The sequence below is a fragment of the Equus asinus genome, chromosome 1 (assembly GCF_041296235.1).
Source record: "Equus asinus isolate D_3611 breed Donkey chromosome 1, EquAss-T2T_v2, whole genome shotgun sequence".
Taxonomy (NCBI): Eukaryota; Metazoa; Chordata; class Mammalia; order Perissodactyla; family Equidae; genus Equus; species Equus asinus.
The window spans coordinates 31,711,003-31,738,241 of record NC_091790.1 but is presented as its reverse complement, the minus strand read 5'-3'; the positions used below and the strand labels follow the sequence as shown (position 1 = coordinate 31,738,241).

General features: G+C 43.5%; 1 protein-coding gene across 1 annotated transcript in view; it reads left to right on the top strand.

The window, feature by feature from the left end:
- The first annotated feature begins 4,196 nt into the window (after positions 1–4,196).
- Positions 4,197–27,239, top strand: part of SNX9 (sorting nexin 9) — a 104,037-nt gene continuing 80,994 nt past the window's right edge. Inside the window, exon 1 of the mRNA XM_044761557.2 lies at positions 4,197–4,528. Within this exon, the coding sequence (XP_044617492.2) occupies positions 4,517–4,528 (12 nt within the window). The 5' untranslated portion in view covers positions 4,197–4,516. The remainder of the gene's footprint in view (positions 4,529–27,239) is intronic.

Sequence of the window (27,239 nt, the reverse complement as noted above, 5' to 3'; positions counted from 1 at the left end):
ATGATTATCTGAGCAAAGTCAACTTTCTCGTTTGGGAGAAGCCACTGTTCCACTGGGCAGGTGGACTCCATGAGACGACACAAAAGCATGTCATGCTCCTTCTGTTCTTCTAGTGTGGGTGGGTGGCTCCTAGAGCAGTTCAGGACAAGAATCCTTGTCCTGTTTTAGCAATGACTGTCTTGACTGTCACAAAACTCCTCTCCAACTTCTCACCTAACATATTTTTAGTTTGAAAATGAAATGTTTTGGAGAACTGTGATAAGAGAAGTGGGCTCTTGTCCCTGCTCTGCCTTAATTCGTGGCCATGGGTAAGTCATTTAACTCCCTCGGTCTCATTTCTGCCCCTATAAACGAGGGGACTGGCATTTTATAATCCCACGTACTTGGTAATTACATGCAAGACAAACAAATGCCAATCAATAACTATAAAGTACATGAGATGTGCACGTCAATAAGTCACACTAAAGAGATCTTGAACACAATGAAAATCTTCATTTACTGCATTTTTAAATAATGAATGGGCACTACATTTCCAGTAAACACTGCTACATTTAGGAGTTTTATTTTCGATTTTCCAGTCTAAATCAACATTATTTTATAAAATGTTATCATAAGGGAATGACACTTCTGAAGAATACTTTCAAAAAACGGGATATTAGGGCTGCTCAGTGGCATAGCGGTTAAGTTAGCACGCTCCACTTTGGGCCAGGGGTTTGCAAGTTCAAAGCCTGGGCACCGACTTAGCATGGCTCCTCAAGCCATGCTGTGGTGGCATCCCACATAAAATAGAGGAAGATTGGGACAGATGTTAGCTCAGGGCCAATCTTCCTTACCAAAAGACAAGAAAACAGAAACCAAAAAAATAAAAATAAAAAACAGCATATTGTTGAGTAAACGTGCAACATTTCACATTACCTTAGATAATGACAGACAGTGGTTTTCAAATGTGTTCCTCAGAATCCTGCGAGTTGCTTGAAAGCAGACTCGGCAAATGCCCTATTGCTTAATTCGTGATTTGCAACGCCTCTTGTTCATTCATTTCCTCATTCATTTCACAAAGAATTAGTGGTGGCTTACTCGGAGCTAAGTATGGCGCTAGGAGCAGGTGCGAGAGGGGCCCAGAGCCTCCTCCCCTTAACTTACTTACAGTCTGATGGGGGAGGCAGGCAAATGGTCTGTCCAGTGAATAAGAAACTGAGCTAAGTTTCCAAGGTCAAGGAAACCAGTACTCGGAGACCTTCTATCAATAACCTTGACTTAGACTGGGGGCAGGAACTGGACAGTGCCGGGAAGCTCTGAAGGACGTGTGGGAGGTTAGCTGGTGTGTGAGTGTGGTGGGGGGGAGTCCATGGGCTCCTGCGTATTGGGTATTTCAGACCAAGAAACAACTTAAGCAATGTAATTTGCAAGTCCCCATGCAAAAGGAAAATGGGAGGCCCCTTGTTCAAAACCATTAAGAATTTACTGATGGTGAGAGCAGAGCATTAAAGCAAGAGCAGGGTGCCGCTAAGCACGAGGCCCTGCACGACTGCACAGGTCACGGACCCAAGAAGCCAGTCCTGGCCCTCTGCAAGGAAGGGAGTGTGATGCTCAGGAGGCAGGAGGAAGTGAGAGGCCAGTGGAAGCAGAGCTCTGAGAGGGAGTTGGGGATCAGGCTCACCTGAGGTGTGTGTCAGTGACTGCTCTCCTGGGCTCTATAAAACAATGCTGCGATATTTTTACCACCTCAAAAATATAGGTAGTGACTTTTATTTATATATGTAGTGACGTTTACTTAACTATTTATATAGATTTGCATTAGTCATTCTGAGTTCATTGTCTCCACAGTTACTTCTGAAAAATGGAGCCAGAGCTACATAAATTGTTCTAGAAGGAAAAGCTTGGACTCTGGTCTTCTGTCTGTCTTGGTGCCAGGGGCACAGGCTTATTGGTTACCCAGAACTTGTCAACTGAGCATGCAGAAAGGCACAGGTCAAAGGAGGAACTCCAACTGTGTACCTTCCTGTCAAACACGAGTTGTTGAACTGCTTCAGGGAGGTGTACCCAGCTTTCAAATTTAAAAGAATACAGAAAACTCATTATTTATAGTACTACTGTTGCCACACAAAATTAGGGTTCTTTTGCCTGGTGAGCATAAAAAAAGCCAATGATTATGGCATCAGCTTTTGGGGAAAGAAATGTAGCTTTATTTCGCGAGATTAATCTGCAAGGAGACAGGCAGCATGTGCCCTCAGATCTGGGTAAAATTTATGGGATGAAGGGCAGGGTGGTCTGAAGTGTGGAGATAGATGATTGGAGGTGAGGAGAAGTGAGGTAACTGATCTGTGCAAGCGTCGTCAAGCTTCATGGCTCTTCATAGGACGGGTGTTCACAAAATGGCGCCTCACCATGATCTGAGGTCATGAGCTTAGCTCCTTGACGGCAAAACGGTCACTTATGGAGCATTTGCACAGGCTCAGTTGATGGGTTAGAGGTCTCAACCAGCCTGAACTGGACAAGGGAGGGCTCAGCTCCTGAAAGACAACTCTTAATTACCCTGTTGATAAGATGGGGTTAGTTGAACTGGTCCTGGAGGGCCCATGGTTATATTACCCAGGTTCAAATCCTGGCTTTTCCACATATTATTGTGTGCTCTTAGTCAAGATAATTAATTGTTAAAGTGTAGACTCATTTTTAAAATAAAGTAATACATATACATACTCAAAAATCCTGACAGTAGCATTTGGAGAATCTTTTCAGGAATCTTTTAGGTATATACAATATATTTTCATATTTTTTACACAAATAGATTGTACTATACATAATGTTCTTTTTACCTTTGTTAATACTTCTTAAAATATCACCTTTTTTTAATGGGCTTCCTAGTATTTCATTTGTATGGATGTACCATTTTTATTGAAACAGTCCTATTAACAAACATATAGGTTGCTTTCTGTTTGGGGTATCACAGAACAACACTTTATTGAACATCTTTGCTCTTTTGTGCAAGTCTGACAGCAAGATAAATTCCTAGAAGAGCTGCTAGGTCTAAGGTTATGGTCATTTTCAGTCTTGGTGACTATTATTGCATCAGCCAAGTTATTTAAGTGAGCCTTGATTTCTTCATGCCTGTAAATAGTGGACAACAAGGACTTTCTCAAGGGTTTCTTAACAGGATAAAATGAGATTAAGGCATGGAAAAGCCTAATATACAGCAAGTGGGCTGTCATCGAATGTCAGTCTCCAACTCTCCTTTTACTTAGCAAGGCAGCTATTTATAAATGTTATGACTACAGCCTTAGCCACGAGCTCAGCAAACACAGAAATCCACAGAAAATTCTATAGCACCATATCCATTTTAAACCTCATTGTTAAAGGTAACTAGTGAACTCTCTGGAGGTGAAATAGAATATTTTCGAGAGGACACAAATTTGACATTAACTCTAAATAAAGTTACTGCTTTCCTAGACTAATAAAGCTGATTTGATTTGCTAGTTGCCCCCTGATATATATAGATATATATATCCCTGATGATAAAAACAAAATGCGCTAGGTTAATAATTAGGATAGATCTCTGTGCTCCCTTCCGCAGCACATACACTAAAATATATTTTCCAGTGGTGTTTTTTGTAGGTGAGTGAAAATCTTGCTGCTCAATTGAAGTCAGTTACCAATAAAACCCATATATCCAACTCTGAAGACAAGCATTTGACGAAAAAAAGGGCAAATTTGAGATCTCTCATTTCCACTGTGGAAGCCTGTTTTGTCTCCCCCAAAACTCTGGGGCCCTGAGGCATTCTGAAACCCATCAGGCGTCCAGAAGCAGCTTAATGGGACATCTCAGAATGAAATCCCCGGGCGTCGGGGCCCAGGCGCTCCAGCCGGGATCCCAGCCTGCGGCCACTCCAGGCCGGAGGCAGGACCTCCTGGAAGGGCCGGTCGGGCCAGGCAGCCATGGCTCCACTCCGTCGCGGCTGTTTATTGAGCACTCATTTGACTCGGCCCAGCAGCCATCCCGAGCCGGGACAGAGATGCCCGGCCCGGGACGGGCCCGGGTTAGGCTCGCACCTCGTGCACCGCGCACGCAGACCGCCCGCCGTGCGCGGCCTGGGGGCCCGGGGGACGCGGCCCCCCGGCAGGGCGCTCCCGCAAAGCGTGTCCCCCCTGCCCCGGAACGGGCAGCCATGCGGGGCGCGGCCGCGGATCGTGACCCGGGCCGCCGCTCGGGGAGGCGCGGGGACAAAGGGCGCCCGGCGGCGGCGGCGGCGGCGGCGGGGCCCGGGGCGGAGGCTCGGGGCGGGGGCGGAAAGTGGGCGAGGAGGCCGGGCCGGCCGAGGGCACCGGGCGCGCTTCCGCCGGCCGCGCCGTGCACGCCGCGGTCCATGGGCGGCTCGGCCGGCAGGGGCGGGGGCCGCGCAGCCGGGGAGCTGCAGGAACTGGAGCAGCGGCCGGCGCCTCGAGTCGCCGAGCGCCGCCGCCGCCGCCGCGCCGGGGCCCAGCCGTAGCCGCCGCCGCCGCGGGAGACGAGCCGCCCGCCATGGCCACCAAGGTGAGGGGCGCGCGGCGCAGGCCCGGCCGGGCGGCGGGCGCGGGCGGCGGGGAGGCCGAGGGGCCGCGCCCTCGCTGGGCCCGGCCGGCCGGAGGTCCCCGGCGGGGCGCGGGCGTTGCGGGGCCGGGTCGGGGCGCACGCGCGGCGCCGTCTGCGAAGTTCGCGCCGGAGCGCGGGGTTGCGGCCCGGACGGAGGGGACGAGCCTGCGGCCCCGGAGCGCCGCGCCGACCCCCGGACCATCCGGCTCCATCCCGAGCGGTGTCCCCTCCCCGCCGCCCCGCGCGGCCGGCTTCGGCGGCCGGGAGCGTCCCCTCCGTCCCCCCGAGGAGGGGACCCCAGCCCCGCGGGCCGGTTTGGGGGGCGCGCCCCCCGCCCGCGAGGACCGGGCGTTTTCCCCGCAGGCCGGCGAGCGGGGGCCCCGGGGAGGGAAGCCGCCGGTGGAACGGCCCGCGCTTCCCCTTCCTCCCTTTTTCTAGTTTTTTTTCCTTTTGTTTTGCTCGCTTTTCGGTTTGAACGGTGTTTCCAGCATGAATCAACTCCAGGGAGGGAAATAAACCCGTTTGCCTGAAAAAGAGGCCCAGGCCCGGATTACGTGGAGCAACTTTGAGGCTTGTAATTGGCCAGGAGCGGGGGGTTCGCTCATTTCGGGGGATTGTTGGTGGAATCGGCGGTCACCTCTTGCTACCTGAGTCTGCAGGAGCCGCCCGCCCCCGCGCCCTTTCCTGGGGCGTTTTCTTGAGTTTTTGATGTAAAACAGTCACTGGGAAAACCACGGGTCACCGAGCGAGGATTAGAAATAGGAGACCCTCCCGGGAGCCGCCGATGTGCTTTGGGAAATGGATTGACTTGTGCAAAGAGTTTTTGTGATGTCACCTCTGTAAACATCAGCGCCTGCTTCCACGTTCATTTTTGAAATCTCTAAGCTGCTTTGGGGTTGGTGAAAATAGTAACTTTTTTTGGCTGTCGGGTTTAGGGTTTTAGTAGATAACTTAGGGAAGTGATAAAGTTGAAATCCCTTTGAAAGATTAGATTATCTGATATCCTTTCAGTCTGTTAAATTTTGTACTCTGGGTCTGGCTAGGTGTGCAGTGTTGTTTTGAGAAAAAATGGAGATTGTCCTCCAGGGAACAACCTGTTGCTTGGTGTTACTGAAATAATTAGCTTCTTGTTAATATATCGTTGGCTATGCTCTTCCTTGGTTTTGTTAGATGTGATAGAATTGGCTGGCGTTTTAACTTATATAATTTTGTGTTGATCTTTTGAAAAACAAAACTCAAGCCAGGGATTTCTAAGGAAATTTGAGGTTTGCTGCCAAAGATGCCAGAAATGACCAATTACACGTGCTATTTTACACTCATTCTGCAACCTTAAAAGCTGTTTGTGGTAGATATCTGTTCCATGGTGGTCATTGTTGTGGTATTTTGCTCTCTGATCTACTCATGCATGTTACACGTATTGTCCCTTAAGTGAGACCCAGCTTAGCAACTCCTGCGGGTGTACACAATGCACATTTTATTTGATTGTTAAACCTGAACTTAATTTTTCCGTAAAATTGAAAAGGATAGTGGTTCTTGCGCTAAACTTGAATTGCACGTGTCCTTGCTAAACACAAGCCTTAAAAGCTTGTGTCAGCACTTCCTACTGTGTTATCTACACTGCTCTCGAGACAAGTCCAGGAATACTGACTTTTCCTTTCTTTAACCTTTCTCATCACTATTCCACATGTTGCTCATTTCCATGTTTACATTATGACAAACCACTTCCAGTTTTAAAAAAAGGGGGAGCAAAGAAGCGTTTATGTAAAAAGGACCCTGCCTCAGTTTCCTGGTTTTCCTACTTCCTGGTGAGTCCTGGTGGTCAAACCAAAATCTCAGCTTTTGACTGTTCCCAGAGAGTAAAGTTGTCCTTGTTGTCCCCACCCCGCACCCTGCCCTTAGGAACATCTGAATAGTTTGGGGTTTTTTTCTTTCTTTTCTTTAATTGAGTAGGTAGGGAGAATGTACCTTTGGTAAGTAATAACATCTAACTTTTTATAAAATTGAAAACTCATAAGACACTTGGGCTCTTGCTACCGTGATCAGAAATAAAAACAGTATCTGGATATTTTAGGTAGTGTTGGGTTTCCCTTTGAATTTACCAGAGAATGGCTTCAGTTCTCTTCAGATATAATTTTCGTATTTGTTCTTATTTTCTTGAAGATGCAGTTATCTTTGAACTGTCATGCTTTCTTAAAAACTCCATTGGTGTATTCACAATAGAATGGAATTATCTTTTATAAGAAAAACTTGAATTGGGCCATTCTTCACTGCCAAAGAAAGTTAATCAGTAACTGCAGATTTTAAAGGGATTATCTGTTCTTTGTTTCTAATCGTTACTCGGGAGAATGCTGAATTCAGTTGGGAGTCTGTCTGTCGCTCTGAGGCCAGTCTTGTCTTATTTAACAAATACAGCAAAAGGCCAATAGGAGTGTGTAAAGTCTTGACTTCTACTCGAAACCTCAGGACGTTATTTCAACACAGTCGTATGGTGAATTTAGGAGTAAAATAAGTTTTATTTACTAAGTCTTGGGAAAGAAATTCTCATATTTGCCCGTATATATCAAAAGGGACATGGAGTAAATAGTTAGTGGAAGTTAATCTGTTGCTGTATAATTTAACTGTAATTTCCATGTCAGAGTTGACCTTTAGTAGCTGATTTGGATCCTTTTGTGCTGACATAGTCACTTTTAGGAGTAATCATTATAACAAGATTCTAGAAGTCCCTGATGCTTTTTTTTTTTCTCCAAAGATTTTATTTTTTTTCGTTTTTCTCCCCAAAGCCCCCCAGTACATAGTTGTATATTCTTCGTTGCGGGTCCTTCTAGTTGTGGCATGTGGGATGCTGCCTCAGCGTGGTTTGATGAGCAGTGCCATGTCCGCGCCCAGGATTCGAACCAATGAAACACTGGGCCGCCTGCAGCTGAGCGCGTGAACTTAAGGACTCGGCCACGGGGCCAGCCCCCCTGATGCTTTTTTTAAAAAAATTTTTCTTTCCAGCTCCAACATCTAAAGTTGTACGTTTGTGTTACTGTTCTTGTCTGGTTGAATTAAGTGGGTGTGGAATATTGAAAATACTGGTAGGAAATGAGTGAATTGGCCAGGACTGTTCCATGATATACATTAGTGAGAACATGTTAGAAAGCATAGTTTGTATATTCTGTCCTGAGCAAAAACCTCTTTATTTGAAGGAATGGAAATATCTTTCTGAAAGGCCTTAAGGCTTAAAGTTGGTTTTGATAGGTTTTTTTTTTTTTAGACAGAATGGAAAATGCTAACCATTCAATTTTGTATAACAGTAATATTTTCTTAAGTGTCTTAATAAATAGAATATCTGGATAGTATTTGTATAGTCGGAGAAAACTTCTATGACAGTAGAAGAGGTCAACCAATTTCTAATTAAAGGAGGAATAGATTAGAAAGCATAAAAGTTTTGCTGTTTTTTATTGTGCCTTGTTTTTATGTTGACTATCTAAGAAGAAAATTATAGTTTTACTCTGATTGCCCACCTAACACTTTGTAACTTTGCATGTGCTGTTCCTTTCTTTTCTGGAATGTTGTTTTCTGGCCTCTCTTGTGTTACACCTTAGGTCTCAGCGAGAGCGTGACTTCCTCTGGCGAACTTTCCTGATCTCCCAAGCTGCCATCTTACGTTTGTTTCTGTCGCCTTTAGGATGTTGTCACCCCAGGAGGCTGGGAGCTTGTGTGTTTGCTCACCTTTGTATCCTTGGTGACCAACGCAGACAAGGCTCTTGATAAAGTGATATTACACGAATGAATGTTGAATTTTCTTGTCTCAGTTCCTCCCTCTCCAGTTTGAAAGAGCAAAAAGATATTCCATTGAGATAGGTGACTGTTAAAACTCCTTATCTTCAACTGTAAGCTTTCATTCTTTCAACTGTGCATTTTAGTAAACATTTTTTTAAGTATACGCGCACAATAGAAAATACACATCTACAGCTTAGATACTAGGAATGTTTTTTAAATAATTCAGTTTTACTAATGATTCTATGAGAAATTGGTTCATATGTCTTAAGGTAATTGAAACAAACTTCATACTTCTGACACTTGAAAGGGAATTACCTTTAATCCTTGAGTTGTTAGAAATGTGTTTGATTTCCAAAAGTAAGAGTTTTCCTATTTATCTTTTTGTTAATGATTTCTAGCTTAATTGCATTGTGATCAGGGAATCTGATTGATACTAACAGTATACCTGAAAATTTGCTGAAGCTAACTTTGTACTAGCATATAGTCAGAAATGTCCCACCTGTGCAGGGAAAGAATATATATATTCTCTAATCGGTGTGTGTGTATTTATTCTGTGTATGTCCATTACATTGAACTTAATTATGCTATTCCTATCTGTGTCCTTATAACTCTGTTTGATCTGGTGTATCTAACTGATCTTTTGTTTACTTGATGCAGATGTTAAAATGGTGAATTTTAAACTTTTTATCATTATGAAGGGACCCTCCTTATAGAGAATTTTTTCAAAGACACTTTTGTCTGAAGTTAATGCGGTTTCGCTGGCTTTCTTTTGGTAAATATTTCCTTGGTATATAAGGGTCTGGAGCTGACTTTTGCCTTTTTATGTAGTCTGGCAATCTTTGTGGCTGGAGAGTTTTGTCGCTTTTATTTGTGATGACTGGTGTCTTTGGATTGCTGGCTACCATCTTATAGATTGAGGATTTTCCCCCCTTCCTTCTTTGTCCCCTCTTGACTTTTTGGAAAGTTTGTCCTGTATGTCGCTTTTTTCCAGTGGTTACCATAAGCATGTATGTCACCATTTTTAAGTCAAAGTCGGAAATTACTCAATACCATTACCCTCATCCTGAATTGCTGGAAGACTTTTAGATATTTCACTCATTTCCCCAATATAGTCTTTTATTGCCCAGTATTTTAATTCTATCTTTTCCACCACAAATTAGACATTATTTTCGTCTTCTGTACAGTTAGTGTTTATTTGGATTTAATCACGTTTTACTTACTGTTCCTTCTTATGCTTCAGTCCTTTCTGCGATAATTTGTCTTCTGCCTAAAATGAATTCTTTGCAATTTCCATTAGAGAAGATTTGTTGTTGGTAAATCTTTTATGAGTGAAAACGTATTTTGTCCTGTTCTTGAAAGAGCTTCCTAGGCACAGAGATCTAGGTTGAAAGTATTTTCTCTCAGCTTGTTTGAAGGTGGTATTCCCGTGTTCCACCGGTTTTCAAAACTACTGCTAAGAAGTTAGCCATCTGATCTTGTGCTTTGTGGATGGTTGGTCTCTACCCTCTGCCTGTTTTTAAGACCTTCCCTGTGTCTTTAGCATTTTGTGGTTTCACTGCCGTGTGTCAAGGTGTGAATTTTATTCACATAGATTGAGATTTATTGGGTGTCTTAGGTCTGAGGATGGGTGTTTCAATAGTTCCAGAAAGTGCGGTTCACTAGAACTTTCTGTGATGATGGAAATGTTCCACATCCGTGCAGTCCTGTATGGCAGCTGCCTGCACATGTGGCTGACCAGAACTGGAAATGTGGTTAGTGTGACTGAGGAACTGTGTTTGAATTTTAATTTAAGTGGCCGCACATGGCTAACGGCCTCCGTGGTGGGGAGTGTAGTGGTAGAAAATTCCCCGAGATTATTCTTTCATGAATGGTGCCTCTTCCTCCTCCTCTCTTCCTAGAACTCAACTTATCGTGGAAAGGTCCACCGACATCCAGTGTCCTGACTGTCCGCCTGCCGCGTTTCTTTGTGCTGCATCCTGGACGCGTTCTTTGGTTCTTTGGCTCGCTATTCTTTCTTTGGTTGAGCCTAATCTGCTCTTCTACCCTCTCTCTAATTTTCAGCTGTATTCTATTTTTGGAAATTATATTTGGTTCTCTTTCACATCTGCTTGGTCATTCTTTATAGTCTCTCATTTTTTCCCCGTTTTTTTAAGCTTCTCTTAAGCATAGTGCACATTTATGGTTGTGTCTGTTGATCCTTATGTCTGAAGTGTGATTCAGCTATCTGTTTCTGCTTCTTCTCACTCCTGGTGCCTTATTTTCTTCTGTGTTTTATGATTTTATTTATTTTTCCCGTGAGTTGCTCATTTTCCTTAGAACTTCGTCTGAGGGAATTTTGACCTAACTTGAAGTTACGTTCTTCCAGAGAGAACTTGTCTTTGCTATGCCAGTCTCCTGGGGACACTGCGTCCTTGGGGTCACTGTGACTTTAATTCCTGACTCGGTGGTTTTCCAGCCGTACTGGGGGATGTAAAGATGGACCTCAGATCTCAGGAAGTGTCCCTTATTCCCCTACTCTGGGTTGATGATAAGACAAGTTCCCTTGTTCCTTTTGCACAGCAGGTTCTTCGCTTTGACCCTTTATGCTGAGATCCTTTGGGGTCCCAGCTTCTAGCTGAATCCAGGTGTCTTTATCCTTTACCTCCCACCCCCTTCCCCAGCCCTCCCGAGACAGCCTTCATTCAGCACAGACCCAAACTCAGGGTCTGCAGGGTTTGGAGGAGAGTCCTGGGTGGAGTCCTGTCTCAGCACGTTTTTCTCCCCTGGTTTCTGCTCCCACTTCCTCTGTGACCTCTCTGGATCTTTTCCTTTTTGCTGACTCAGCAGTGTGTCTATTTGTGTGTCTTTTGCTTCTGATATTTTATTCAGCACTTCAGTGTTTCAGTCTGGTGGGGGTTCAGGGTGTCAGCCTGCTGTGCCTGCTGCAACTGAATCCAAGCCAGAGCGTGTTGATCAGAGCCTGTGAAGGGAAGGCATGGAATGTGTGTGCACAGAGCGTTGCTCTGCTCTTTGGAGGGAAAAGGGTAGAAAAGCAAAGTTGTTAAGCATTTTAGTTGAAAGCAGACCTTAAGTCAAGCAATCAAAGTAACAGACTGTGGGCATTTCACTTTGCAGTTGGTATTTCTTTTCTTTTTATCCCCCCTCTTGACTGTTAAAAACATGTGATAGATGTAGCCCATATTACTCATTTTTAGGCCTTGTAAATACAGCGCTTGAGGATGTTATTCAATGTGACTCAATTCTTCTAAGCTATTCTTAGTATCTGAAAATGGAGTCATAGAGTGTTACTACCTGCAGAGACAGGATTCAAAAGTCACCTGTTTGTGGTTGTTCATTAGGTCAAAGAGACATGTAACGTTAGGGATAAGTTCACGAGGGCAAAAAATGCAACTTTATTCTGGGAACTGTTACCTGCCATTGTTCACTGACTCCATCATTTGAACTCCACATGGGCTCATTGCCAGGTCCTCTGCTCCACGCTGGGATGTCAGTCTGAAGGGCCTTCTCTTTGCCCTCAGAGAGCCCCTCACCAAAGTTTTAGTGTCCTAGGGGAGTGCAGACTTTCTGTGGGGCTCCTGCCCCAGCTTCTTGAGCCAGCAAGGCTTTCAGAGGAGCTGAGTCTTGAAATGTCTATGTTTTTCTTTAATTCATCGGGTGAATGTTAACCCTCATTCTGTCACATCGGTCACCTTACAAACACTTACACAGTACATCTTGACAGTCTGCAAGTCCAGACTTTGTCCTGTAGGATCCAGATGTTCAGGAGACATTTCACTAGCTCCTATGTGCCTGTCTTATGCTGGAAGAGGGTGGTAAGATTTGGATCCTTGCCTGAGACAGCTGACATTCAAAAACTGATGAGCTCTCTGAAATGTACCAGTTAAATGCCAGTTTAAGTGGATTTTATGATGCAGGTCAGTGGAAGAGGGCTTGCAAAGGTAGATACACGTGTTAACAGTAGTTGTCTATCTCTTGATGGCTGCACTTGGGCACTTTTTTCCCGCCCCTTAGTGTGATTTGTATTCTCAAGATTTTGAGTAATGAATATTTATTGCATTTGTAATAAGGAAGAAAACAAGTTCATTTTTTTTTTTATTTAAAAACTTATTGTCATTAGCCAGGCCTCTAAAGCAGATTCCCAGACTTACCCATCTTCTGTTAATTTGTTTTGAATTATACTACGATGAAAAAACCTGTTTTTAATGAATGCTTATAAATAGTAGGTGGCACCTCAATGGGAAAATGCTAATACATTCAGGTGGAATACATTACAAGTGGAAGCATAAAAATTTTGCTTCCTTGAGCGCCATATTTTCTGACTTCTTCCAAAGGAGAAAAAGCATGCTTTTTAACTTTTAAAAATAAGTGAAAACTTCCTGAGCAACCGGCACTGAACCTGAAGGTCTTAAAAATTGCTGCTTTATAAATATGTCGTAATTTTCCCTGCCTGTCTGCACCCCCCCCTCAGGAGCCTCGAGGAAGCAGAGCAGTAACCCTTTTTGGCTCAGGAGCAGTTTCATCACTTCTGTCCTCTCCCCACCTTCATAGATTTTCGAGTCAAGAGTTGAATTTAAGATTTTCAGCCCTTTCGTTGATGTGTCAGACTGACTTTGTCTCGTAATTGCCGTTACCAATAAATAAAGCATGTTCACTATCCTTATAACCACAACACCGGAAAGTCAGTAGCCTTTAGACTACGAAGGCCTGTGGTTATATTAGGTTGATCCATCTTAACCATTTAAACCTGAGGTGATACAAAAAATATAGAGGTTGTTTTTTAAAATTCTGGTATTTATAGCTACTTCTGGTTCTAGTCTTTACTCCTATATCTATAATATTTTAAAACCCATTCCCCTTTTTGGTAAGTAAAAATATCTCATGCTCTTCCTGTACTTTGTGTTCTAAAAGTGATAGGTGGTGGTTCTCTAAAATGCCGGTATTAAATAATTTCCCCCAAACTCCCCTCTTCTCTGACTCTTTAGGACTCTCTGCAAAGAAAGATTATGGCAGTGGTTATAAGCTTCCATCTAAGAGAGAAATTGGACACTCACTGGAGTGCCTCAAAGTTTTATGAGTGGCGATCGTGTTGCCTGAGTTTTCGGCATTAATGCTAGACCTGTGGTACCCGGCTGCGTCACAGTCCCCACCCTGGGAGCTTGTTCAATCACAGATTGCTGCCTTCCGCCTCCAGAGTTTCTGATTCAGGGGTGGGGCCCAGAACACGCGTTTCTGCCATCTCCTGGGAGATGCTGCTGCTCTGGGGACGACGCTTGGAGAACCACTGTTGCAGAAGATGGAAAAAGAAAGTAAGAACCTGGGTTCTGTCCTCGATTCCTCCCCAGCCTCTGTGGACTGTAAATTGGGTGGGCCGCGCTACCACGCCCTGTGCAGTCAGTGTTGTTTCTTGCTTAAAGGGCTCTTCTGTCTAATTGGGTTCAAGTGATGCTGAAAGTCAAGAGATTGGTAAATTCTCAAAAGCTGTTAAGTTTCTCATCAACTTGTGGTTTTCAGTAACTTTGCAGTGCCCTATTGATTGGTCATTTGTATTGTGTGCACAATGACTTGACACTGTTGGGGTCACTGGTGGTGAGGTGACTGGCCGGTTAGCCGGAAAGCATGCCTACGATTTTGTATGTCATTGTGGTTCACAGTAGTCAGTCCACATTTATTTGCTTTGTATCAGATGTTCCCAAAGTGCCTGTGTAATGATAAGAATTTTTAGTTCACTGGGGGGGATTACTGTATAAAATACTCTTGTTTGTAATTATTTTATAATTCAGATAATCTGATCTTTGTGTAAATCCAGTTTTTATCTTATTCGTGTGCTGTGCACCTGCACTTAATTTTGATGACTTTGAATTTCATCACAGTGAACTTTCCTCTTTGCCCACTTAGACGCCTCAAAGGAGTGAAATGGAACCAAATATAATTGCTAAAAATAGAATATAATTGAAAATTAACGGGATAGTAACAGAGCAGATTAGGCCCAAATAAAGAAAGAATAGTGACCTGAAGCCAAAGAAAGAAGAGCTTGAGAAAAGAATGGGGATAGTCCTCAAGTGGAGAAACCGCCCTTGGAATAATTAAATTGATTGTTCTAGGACTGACATATGGATGAAGGCAGAGGTGTACACCGCCTTAGAAAGGAGCCTCATGATTGAGAGGCTGGCTGTGTGCACGCCACTTGCCTGTGCACTCTCAGGAAGAATTAACGTGTGTCTAGGAAGAACAGTGCAGGAAAATACTGTGAAGTCCTTGTTGGCATTTACACCATTCAGAGTCTTTTTGTTGGATCCATAAACAGCATATGCTCTTAGTTATGGAATACTATTCATTTTCACTGGCTGTGGGTAACGTTAGATTATCATCATACGTAAATATCAAAGGATATTTACAGGAAATTTTAAGTGTGCTACCAAAAATTGAAAGCATGTTTCTTTTCATTTAACAGTCTCTCTCCAGAACTTATAAACCCTGTAAGTGAACAATGCATGCACATTTTCCTACTCTCAAACAGTTTATCATTTAATGGGGGGGAACAGACACTTTCATCTCTTCAGTTTAGTTTAGTTGCTGTGGCAGAAGTATGTGCAGTGTACAGTGATGGCAAAGTATTTGGAGTCATGAATTGATGTCAATAAAGAGGCCACAGTTGGAAAATTTTATGTAAAAAAAAATAAATACTAGCTAAATACTCCAACATACGTTAGTCCTAATGTGGAAGAGGATCATTTCTCTCCTTGAGTAGAGTAGGGAGTGGTGTCAAATAAATGAAGATGGTTCCAGTTTGAGGTCTCTTTTTAAAGAGTTCTTCCTTATAATGACTGCCCTTGCAGGCTGGGAAGTACATTTCAAAGAAGGCGTACGTTTCCAGTCTCCCTGTCGTGATCTGATATTTTATCTGGGGCTGGTCACACTCAGCCGCTTTCAGGAGCCAGTGAGCACCACGTGCAGAGTCTGTTTCTCTGGCACGGCTCGTTCTAAATCCCTGTGGCCTTGGACGTAGTGTCTCGGAATGGTTAAAACAGATCTGCTCCTTTTGATTTGCAGCTTAGTGGTTTAGTTAAAATGTTTGGAGTATTTTCTGTGCCTGGTTGGAAACATCCAGAGTTCATTCTAGATTGGAGATTCCCAGCTGGTGAGCTTTCAGGGGATCTTTAGATCTAAATGAGCAAAAACATTGTCACAGACTGTGTATCGTACTTCTTCACAGTTGCAGTTAAAATTCACAGTTGTTTTAAAAATATATGTAAATTATTAATAAAACATGGATACATTTAAAAATGCTAATGACTTCATAGTATCTTTTTGGTATTAAGTATTTCTAATGAATTGTACTTTTGTATAATTACTATTGTTTATGGGGCAACGTGTATGTAATGAATTAATTTTGAGGTTGTTGGCATTCCTCTATGATTCATGGTAGCTGTGACATAAAAGCCCATTTCCCTTATTACTGTTTGATTTCCCTTGAGTTTTACATTTAGAAGAGAAATTCTGTTGTGTCTTCTATTAGAGATGCAGTGAATGAGTGAAATCAGTTTTATGTGATGATGAAGTTTATTTCAATGCAGTAGTGGTGGTATGGCATGGAGATTGGGAGTCTGGGATCAAATCCAGCCACGTTACTTTGGAAAGTTACTTAGTGCTTCACTTTTCTCATCTGCAAAATATAAGTAATAATATGAACTTGAGTGTGAATTCCATTGCACAATCCCGATGGGCAAAAAAAATAGAACTTTATTTTTCTGTAATAATTTACAACAGCTTCTGTCCCCATCCTGCTGGGAAGTGGACCTGTATGTTCATTTCGCAGGCAGCCTCCTCTTGCCCAGGGTTAGGTTTGCTTTGAGGGCAGAGAGAGTTACATCATGCCCCGGGGGCGCACCCCGGCTAGCCCTCAGTCCCTCTGCACAGAGGTGTTGCTTGCTCCTGTGGTCCTCACCCCTCGGTGTGGTGGTTCCCTCCTCCACTGCTTCCTTGCTGTCCCCATGCCCTGGAGGGACCCGCATCTCTGCAGCGCTGGAGAGACTTTCTACCCTGATGCAGTCAAGCGCTATTTTCCCTCCAGTCCACTTGTTTCATTGCGGTCTGGCACCAGGGGGTGATGGTTCTCTCTCCAAGTCTCACCACTGTCTCTAGACTCTTCTGTGTACTCCCCAATCTCTTTTCCGCAGCCCAGGTCATCTTTTCCAGGCTTTGAGGGTGGAGGCGGGGGTGGGAGAAACGAGGCGAGGCTTTGTCTCTCCTTTGCAGCATTTCTCACAGATGTTTCCCACTGAAGCTCAGAGTCCTTCTCTTCTGAGGGCCTTGGGACCCACAGCTGGGCAGACTGTGTTGTCCTGCTGCATCGTATCCCTCTCCTGAGGCAGGGGCCCAGGGGGCACTGCTGGTGTGGGTCAGGGTTGGGGGTGGGGGAGGGATAAGGGAAAAAAAGCCCTAAAGGTGAAAAAACAACATTTCAAAAATACTGTCTGTACCACATTATCTCAAGAATTAAGTAAAAATTTATGGAAAGGGCTTACCAAAGGATAGTTGTTATGGTTGGGTAATCTTATTCAAATTATTGTAAAAATAAACTGTCAACTAGGATCTGATAGATGCCAAGGTCTAGGTCTGCCTTAACTGTATTCCGGGAGGTGAAACAAGTGTTTCTGGTTTCCAGTTACTCTTGTGGAGGTGATGAACTTTTCTGTCTGCTTCTTCTTTATCCAAAACTTTGTTAACCCAGTTTCCCGTTGTCTGGGTTTCTGGCAATTTGAGTTTGGTTCTTTTTATCACTGCCTCAGTGTGCCTTGTTAATTCTGGTAAACTACCTTTCAGACATCCAGACGAGATAAAAACATTCCAAAAACAGTGTTGGAGGCATAGAAGACAGACGTATGAATGAGGTTCTGAAGCACGTTGGCATTGCTAGAAAATCTGATGTGATACCACTGCGTGTGTTCAGCAGATCCGTTCACTAAGTTCACAGAGAGCAGCTCTCATTGGATCCTCACAGTGTGCCATCATCATGTTATTTTGTTCCTTCAGTAAATTGTTGAGCATCTACTATGGGACAGAAACTGCTGAAGCATTAGGAGCACAGCATTAAAGAAAATAGTCTTAGATCCCTGTACTCAGGCAAAAATCCCTGCTCGCAGGGCCCTTGTAAGTCTAGTGAAGGAGCTGGCAATAAACAAGGTCATAAGGAGAAAAAGAAGGTGAGGAGAAAAACACAGCTGGGAAGGAGGAGAGAACGTGTGACGGGGTGTGTGCTGCTTGCATGCGCACAATGCTAGATGGGGTGACCGGTCACTGGGAAGGTGACCCTCAACTCAAGGCCTGAAGAAGGGAGGGAGCTCGCCATTTGGACCTCTAATGAAAGAGCATTGCCCTCAGGCAGGAGCATGCCTAGAAGTCAGTGTGGCTGCGCAGAGTGGAGCTGGAGGGAGCCCCCAGGAAGAGTGGCATCGTCCCCCAGGTCCTAGAGTTGTGGGGGATGAGGGCTTGGCATTTGTTCTGAATGAGATTTGAAACCACTAGGTTTCAACAGACCTAAGATGACTTTTTCCTTTCTTTCTTGTTTTTTTTTTTAAAGAGTTGAGCTTGCCTTTATTGACCAAAGCTAACTTCAGGGAGTTAACGCTCTGTTATTTTTATATTGAAGTTGAGTCTTACTTTATCCCTTCTTGAAGCTTAATTGATTGGATCTAGTTAAAGTCACTCTAGGAAAATCCTGTGCTCCATTTAAGCCAGTGAGTGAGAAAGCTACAGAACGATTGATAGGTTATCCTTTTATATAGGAGGAATCTCCCAGTCAAGTCAGTTGAAAAGAATTTTTAAATGAAATTTAAAAAATCTCTAACATACTGAATTTTAGGTTCTGTCTGACAGAAAGTTTCAGATCGTGTCACCTGGATATACTGAAAGTAAATACAGACACCCATCAGACCATTTGCCCCTTTGGGCTGTAAAATAGTGGGATTGACTGTCATCATCCTATTGACTTGACTGGTGTTCGTCTGGACTGTAAGTAAAATATGTCCAAACTGGCAGATTTTGAGCAGATATAAAAGTATTTATAACCAGTTACAGCCCACTACGTTCCTTTCCTAATTGGACTCGCTGCTGAAGCAGTTTCTTGAGTAAACTTTCTGAAGCCTCAGCAATTTCGAGAACAGCAGTGTAAGAAAGCAACCGGAACACTGAGAATGGGGTCAGAATGTTCTCACGGGCTTAGAAGAAATGGCATCAACCTGGCTTAGGATTTTCAGATTCCATGCATCTTCATTTTCCTGGTTCCATTAAGTGATTTTTTTTTGGTATGAAATATATTACTGAAATTTCATACTATTTGCGCTTAAGAACTCCATGCCTGTGAGTTTTTAGGGTATTATCTAAACAATTTGGCATGATTCAGTATTCTTTATTTTAACTTTTTATTTATAAAATTTCCAAACGTAGGCAAAAATAGAATATGTGGTGAACCCACTGTTTACTCATTGTCAGCCCCAGCAATTAACAACTCCTGGCCAAACTTGTTTCCTCTAAACTTCCTTCCTCCTTTTCCCCTTCCTTTGTTATTTTGAAGCAAATTTCACGCATACTATCTCATGATAAATATTTCTGTATGTACCTCCCAAAATAAGACTTTTTAAGAACACAGTAATTCCTATCACATTTAAAAATTAAGAATAAATCCTTAATATCTTGAAATCTCCAGTCTGATGGTATATGGTGTAAACATATTCGTAAATTAATAGTTTGCTGTATTTTTGTGGCTTGATATGCGTTAAGGTAAGGACAGTGCCATCTAGTTCGGCCAGATGCTTTGGTGATGATACTTAAAACTGTCATTGCTTGGCATTTGTATGAATCTGCCAGTGTTCATTTAGAACAGATTTTGCCATCGGTAGAGTGGCTACAGCTAACATCCCCAGAGGTTTTAGGATGTGTTATGTTGCTGTCCGCTTGTCATCTCACTGCACTTAACACAATCCTCAGCAGACGAGGCGCTCCTAAGCCGGCAACAGGAGGATGCTTAGAACTAGAGGTGAAGAGAATGGGATTATTTGCATCTGTTACATCAGAGGTGACCAAGACATGGCCTGACCTTTCACCTCCAGATGTTAACTGTAGTTGGCTAAAAAGTTGATGAAAATAACAATTGAAAAGGAAATACCATCTTATTTTAATTTGAAGTACATAAATATCCATTTATTCACCAATCCTTTGATGGAAAACCAAGGTCTTGTCTTTGATTCTGTTCCTCTGATTGGAGTTGTAAGTGATCCATCGTGAATGATAGAATGCATTGCCTCTGGCTTCCATTTTTAGTTTCTTTTAAAGAGCTTAGAGAATTTAAAAACAGTTTCAAAGCATTGTGAATACAGAATCTTAGATTATAAAAATTCTTTCCCATATGTCTTAACTGTTGTCTCAACTACACTGAACTTTGACAGTAAACTTTTCAGCAACTTATGTTTTATCAAGGCTCCTGAAAACATTCAACTAATTTTCTTAGAAACAATTACTCTTTTCCACTCTCGTTTCATTAGCTTATGTAATAATTCAATTGCTTGGCTACAACTATAAGTACAACTGACATAAACGAGTTTGAGAACCATCTTGGTAATCATGTGATGATTCAACTGGTGGGATGAGAGTTGCCGCTGGATATTAGACAGTGGCTAAATGAAGAGTTCAACATGCCACGTGTTTTATACAGAGCTCAGAGAGCGTCAGTAATTGGGTAGATTGGCCACGTGCCATACAGGCTGCATGGTACTCTCCTATTTATGCGTCAGATTGTTGTGATTTGTGGCTAGTTCCCTGGGATTGCTTAGGTTAGAGTCTGGTTCTCGCAGGCCCCTCAGGCTTTGAGGAGAGTTGATGATGGCTGATGAATTCAGTATTCTTTCCTCACTATTTTAACTTGATCAACTGCTTTAGTAAATCGCTATCCTTGTGCCATATCATGATTTAAACAGTTATCTAAAAAACAGCAAAATGTAGTTTACTTAAGTAATCTATCATTTTTCTGTTTTACAAAGGAGAATGGGATGATAGCTCTTTAAATTTAGAGGCTCCTACAAGGATGGGGAGCTTAATTGTTACAGTATCTGCAGTAGTCTTTCCTTCTACCCTGGAAGTAGGGGAAGGCTTCCTCCTATGAAAAGATAGATTCTGCTGGTGGCGATGGGACACAATCTTTCTTGGCATTTCAATTTAGCCTATTTTCAGTGCTTATTTATAATTTGAAACTAAATGAACTAGGTTTATCATGGAGGATATAAAAGAAGACAGACATGGTCTCTGTCCTTGAGGCCTTCGTGATTTTAGTGTTTTAAAAAACAGCTATACAAGACCACATTCGATAGGAAGATGAAAGATACTGACCAAGTCGTTAAGGCTCAGGATACCCTCTCCCCTACTTTCTCGGATTTGTTCCCTCGCTGCCAACACCTCCTTCCCTGCCCACAGATAAGATCTCTGCCCACTGTGCTGCCATTCTCCTGGTGCAGTCTCTCTGTTACACCACATTCTTTTGTAACTTTGTCTCTTTTCCCATCAGCCTTTGAGGGCAATGGCTCTTCCTTGCTTGTTTTCCTATCCTCGTAGAGTGATCAGTAGTAGACACTCAGTAGACGAGTTTTCGAGTAGGAGCTGGGAGCCACCTGGTATCCTGGAAAGGCCCAGGCTCTACCACGAGACAGTCCTGGGTTGCAGCCTCAGCTTCACTGCTTTCTAGCTCTGTGATCGTAGGCAAATTAGTCACTCTGGGCTATGGTTCCTCATCTGTAATTATGCCAGAGCCTATCATATCCTTTGGAGGGATGTTAAACTTCTTATAATGTGCAGGAGAGTTCCAAAAGAAAGAATATAAAAAACTGTCCTCCTGTTGCCTTGATGTGAATTGTGTCACCGTGAGAAACATTGGCCCAGGCTCATCAGGCCTAGGTCTGTCCCCAGAGCTGGACGTGGGGTTACCTTACCTGACTCACAAGAGGGAGGGATGAAAACCTGAACAAGATGGGGGTGGGGGTCCAGTGAAGGGGGAAGAGGAGGGCATGAATGTGTGAGCATCTACACTGTGGCTGCCAATGGTGGCTTCCTGGGTGGGAGAAGAGAGTGCTGTGGGAGGGGGTTTGGTGTTGTGGAGGAGGAGATGGGGTTAGATTTTTAGGGTAGGGTTAGATTTTGGGCGATCTTGCCAGGGAAATGAATCTGAACTTGATCCTAGGTAAGAAGTTATTGATGTGTGTTTCTCAAGAGAGCCTCCAGCAGCAGTGTGCGGAGTTGACTGGAAGAGAGGAGAGGTGGCCGGAAGATCAGTTCAGGGGCCAGGATGGCTCCAGGGTAGCTGACATCACAGAAGCTGGAGGGCAAGGAACTGGATTAAAATTCCAGTTTTTCCATTTGTCGGTCCTTCTACCTCAAGGCAGGTTAGTCGAGGTGTGTAATTGGTTTGAGCTACTGTTTCTCCTGTAAAACTGAGTAACGCCAGGGGCTGAGTGGTTAAGTTCGAGCACTCCGCCGCAGGCGGCCCAGTGTTTCGTTGGTTCGAATCCTGGGCGCCGACATGGCACCGCTCATCAGACCACGCTGAGGCAGCGTCTCACCTGCCACAACTAGAAGAACCCACAACGAAGAATACACAACTATGTACCGGGGGGCTTTGGGGAGAAAAAGGAAAAAATAAAATCTTTAAAAAAAAAAAAAACAAAAAAAACTGAGTAACGCCACCATCCCAGGGTTGTTTTGAAAATAAGTCTGGACCTGGGTGAAGTGCCTCATGCCTAGAGACGTTAGTTCATCCTCCCTCACTTTCCTCATCTGCTCGGATTTCCCTTTTTGTGCTGTTTGTTAGTTTGCGGGAAGGGTCAACTGGAAGAGGAAAAGAGGGTGTTGGCGAAAACCTGGGCAGAGGCACGTTTCGTGCCCCTTAGAAGGTGTGTAGTTAGGCCGCCACCAAGGAGCTCTTCCAGCTTCTCAGTCTTCACACGTGACGAATCCCTCATTCGGTAATCTTTGCCCCTCTCTTGGTTGCTGTTTGGTCTAAATCTCTTCATTTGAACCACCGTGATTCATTCTTCCGTCTTTGGTACAGTAAACTTAGCCGCTCAAATTGTGTTTTGTTTTGTGACTTACTTCTCTCTGGCAGTCTTGTTTCACTAGACCTTGAACCTTACACCTGTGATACAGTTAATCCAGCTGTAGTTCTGTGGTGAGTTTTATATCAACTGTGAGAATCTAGAAGAGGAATCGCCCTAAAGAGGAACCGCTGTTAAAAATAAATCACAGTTAAGAGTGCTGGCGTTCCTCCAAGTGTGAGTTCGAAGCTGACACCCGTATTCCTCATGTAACCCAGTTGTATGTGTATTTATGTCGATGACCTTAAAGAGAAACAACATTTTGAGCAGTCTAATTTTAAACATCTGTACATTTCACTTTAGTGGTGTTCTTTAGATACATTAATGTAAGATATTTAACTTACATTCTTTAAACAGGCCCAAAGGGCCTTGCAGGTCATGTAGTCTAACCCCATCATTTTTCATGTGTGAAAGCTGAGGCCTCGGAAATAAATATCCAATGGCTTTTACCTTCTGCAGTAATTCATGGTTATGATGGAGACCCTGAGGCATTAAGAAGAATCTTTTCTTGATGAATTATACTTTCAGTGTAATCTTTTTTTGAAACCAGGTAAATGTGTGATACTTAGAAAAGAAGGACCATGAAAAATGGTTAATCATATATTCTTGAGGAGTTTTCTAAGTAAAGAAAAATTTGTTTTTAATTTCCTCCCTGTTGATTATTGAGCTTTAGGACAGAGACGGCAAACAGGCTGCCAGGAGGGCAGTGCTGAGAAGGGCTGAAGCCAGGTACAAACTGTGCTCATAGATGAGTGGTTCTAGCCGGGCCCAGGAATCGGGGCGCCCACCTAACATGTTACACATCTTCTCTTTTGGTTTTAGTAGTGCTTCATTCCTGTGACTTATTTTTCAGTATATTTTATTCATGGGTTAAATAAATAATGTCCCCTTTTTTCTCCTCAATGCTAGTTGATTTGCATAGACACAGCAGGGAAGCCCTGCTAAAAATAAGGTGTTAATTTTAAATACTCTTTTTTGCAAAAGTACCTTTGTCTTGTTTGACCTCTGACTTGTGTTTTTCCACTTAGCTTTACCCAGCGTGCTTTATCCAGGCTTTGCGGTGGCTGTCCCTCTTGCCATGCCTAGCCTCGGGCCTCCCCTATCCCTGCTCTTCACAAGCCGGCTTTTCAGAGTGACCTTCCCAGCCACATTATTTAATGTGGCCCTCCACCAGCCGCTTACTTATCACATCACTCACTCATTTCTTTAGTCGCACCTGCCACCGCCTGGAATTACCTTGCATGTCGAGCGGCTGTCTCCTCCTAAAACCAGCGCTTCTGAGGGAGGTAGACACCTTGCTATGCTTTTCACCACTGTACCACCTCGGATGGAGCCGGCAGGAGTGACCGCCTTCCATATTTGTTGACAAAATGAATGCCTGTCCACCACCCAGCTTCAGTCTGGTATCCGGCGTCAGCCTCAGCAGCCACAGAGCATCCGTGAGAATGCAGACTTTTGAAATTCCTGCTGATGGCTTTAAGCAGGAAAGCCTAGGATATTGGGGGGAAATTCCTCCCCAGAATCATGGTAGGGATTTAGGAAAAGTATAATTAAGAAATGTTTGGGGGGCCGGCTCCGTGGCCGAGTGGTTAAGTTCTCGCGCTCCGCTGCAGTGGCCCAGGGTTCGGATCCTGGGCGCGGACATGGCACTGCTTGTCAGGCCACATTGAGGCGGCGTCCCACATCCCACAACTAGAAGGACCTGCAACTAAGATATACAACTGTGTACAGGGGGGGTTTGGGGAGATAAAGCAGGAAAAAAAAAAAAAAAGATTGGCAACAGTTGTTAGCCCAGGTGCCAATCTTTGGGGGAAAAAAAGGAAGATTGGCAACAGTTGTTAGCCCAGGTGCCAATCTTTAAAAAAAAACAATGTTTGGGATAAGCATTGGCATTTTGGAAAATGAAGTTTACTTTGTAAACCTGAGACACTTAGGTTGCCTGTTAAAGCATTGGTTTTTGGTTCTTTTAGCTGGGGCGTTAAACCTAGACTAAAGAAAGTTTTTCATCTCAAGAAAATGGCACTTTCTATTATTTCAAAATTGAAACAGCAAGATGAAATTTACTTGGAAATGGAGTGAATTCATTAGCTTGAATGCCTAAGCACCTGTTAGGTAGTGGCTACCGTGCTGGGTGGTGAAGAGATTAATCGTTCATTCAATCAGTCATTCATTCATTTGAGTGACTGCTGTGTCAGGTACTGGGCTGGACAAGATAGAGAAGTAACTTAGAATTTAGTAGAGAGTGCACCACAAGTAAACAAGCAAAACTAATAGCGTAAATACGACGATGGGGGAACATAGCGTAGGCCCAAAGGCAGTCTGCAGGAGAGACGCTCACCAGGTTTGGAGGTCCCAGATTGCTTCCCACAGTGAAATCTAAGCTGGGACCCGAGAGATGAGGAGGATTTGGTCAGGCAAAGAAGGAAGAAGGGATGTACGGGTTTGGGATCCATCAGTATAAAGATGGCCACTGAAGATGTCAGGGCGCCTGTGATCCAGGGAGAGTGGATCAAGAGCATTTATAGGGTGGCCTGTCTCCACAAAGCAGCCTGAGAAAGGACAGGAGACAGACGGGGGAGGAAAAGCAGAAGAGGGCGGGGGCGGCAAAGCCAAGGGAGGAGAGTGCTCCAAGAAGGACGAAGTGGACAGCAGTGTCCAGTGCAGCGAGGGGGTGAGGCGAGCTGAGGGCCAGCAGGCTCCCCTGGCTTTCTTAGGAAGGGGGCTGGTGTCCTTGGCCAGAGCCGTTCCGTTGTGTGACTGGGGCGGAGCTGGGCCACTGTGGGTCCCAGGCGAGGAGCAGATGAGGTAGACACGATGACCGTGGCCAGCTTTTCTCACATTTCCGTTCCTTAGAGTAAGAGAAAGCATGGGGCACAGCGGTCTTTGGGGTTGGGGAGGACTTTTTCTTTGTAAAGATGTGGATGGTTTAAATGCTGATGGGAAGAAGAGTGCAGAGAAGTTTAAAATCCTGGATAGTGAGAAAGCCTCGCGGGCTGAGTGGTCCCTCTGTCACTGAGTGGGTGCGTGCAGGTTACCTTCCTGCTTTGCTGAGGGAGTTTTCTCATGGCGTGTCCTTCCTTTCTTTCTTTCCTTTTTTTTTTTTTTTTTGCTGTTTTGAAGTTAGAGCTAAGGTCGTGTGCGTACATGTGACCCCCAAAAGTGCCCTCAAGCAAAAGTTTGGAAGTGGTTTTTCAGCGTTAAGCTCATCTGTTTCATAATGCTTGGTGATTGTAGATTTAAAGTATTTTACTTTTGTTTTAAGGCTTCTGGCAGACCACTTTTGAGAGCATATGCTTGTTCCTATGGCTTGTCAACCCACAGGACTGCTGGCTGCTGGTGGCTGTGAATGTGTTTGAGTGTCCCAACTGTCAGCTACAGAAGGCTAAATCTGTAGAAGGAAGAAAAGTGCAATTAGGGTACAACCCCCCGCCCCCAACAATTGGGCATTTTTATTTATTTGTATGGTCTTCTAAAAATTGTGGTAAAATGTACATAACATAAAATTTACCATTTTAACCATTTTTTAGATGTACAATTCATTGACATTAAATATATTCACAATGTTGTCTAATCATCTCCTCTATTTCTATTTCTGGAACTTTTCATCATCCCAAATAGAAACTCTGTCTTGTTACTGATAACTCAGTATTCCCTGCCCCTAGCCCATGGTAACTTCTCCTCTACTTTCTGTCTCTGTGTGTTTCCTATTCTGAGTACCTCATACAAGGGGACTCATGCAATATTTGGCCTTTTATATCTGGCTTATTTCACTTAAAATGATATTTTCTAGGTTCATCTCTGTCTCAGCATGTATCAGACTTTCGTTCCTTTTTGTGGCTGACTAATATTCCGTTGTGTTTTGTTTATTCATCTCTTGGTGGACGTGTGAGCTGCGTCCCCCTTTTGGCTCTTGTGAGTAGCGCTGCTGTCAACATGGGTGGACGAGGATCTATTTGAGTCCCGGCTTTCAGTTCTTCTGAGTGTGTACCTAGGTGTACTCTGTACCTTCTGGTAATTCCACATTTAACCTTTTGAGGAGCTGCCAGACTGTTTTCCACAGTGGCTGCATTGTTTTACATTCCTGTCAACCATTCACTTTGTTTTATTTCAGCTATTTTAAAAAGTATGTCCGAATTTTACAAATACTCTAAAAGAATAGTAGTTCGAACTATTTGAAGTGGAAATTAGTTTGAATTAATGAAATAGCTGAATTACCAAACATCGAAAACTGATTTATGTTAGGTTATAACTCTCAGAAGTCACAATCCTTTTTCACTCTGCCATATATCGCCCTGATTTCTGTGACTTCTGATTTCTTTATGGTGACATTCCATTATGCTAGACTATACTGAACCAGAGTTTGCAACCATACGGCTTTTTGGTTAACCAGGGCTGCAAGTATACCTCTGGTGTCACATAATAGTATGATAGAATACTATTTGTGAAATTTTTGCTTAATTTTCTATTGTTCAATCTCATCCTTTTACCAATAATCATGAATTCATGATGCTATTTATTCAATAATTTCTCTCTATAATTTAGAAAAATAACGTCTATAAGCAACCTAATGTTACTAAGCAATAATTATTTCTAAGTAAATTATCCTTCATATTGTAGTTACTCAGTAGATTTTTGTTGAACAGATTCTAAACTTTGCTTAAGAACTAGCACCCAGCTTTAGTTGCTTTGGTCTGCATTGTATATATATCTTTTGAGTGAATACTTTTGTTTTAAGTGACCTGAGAAGCACGTAGGCTCTCGGTAAAGAAAAC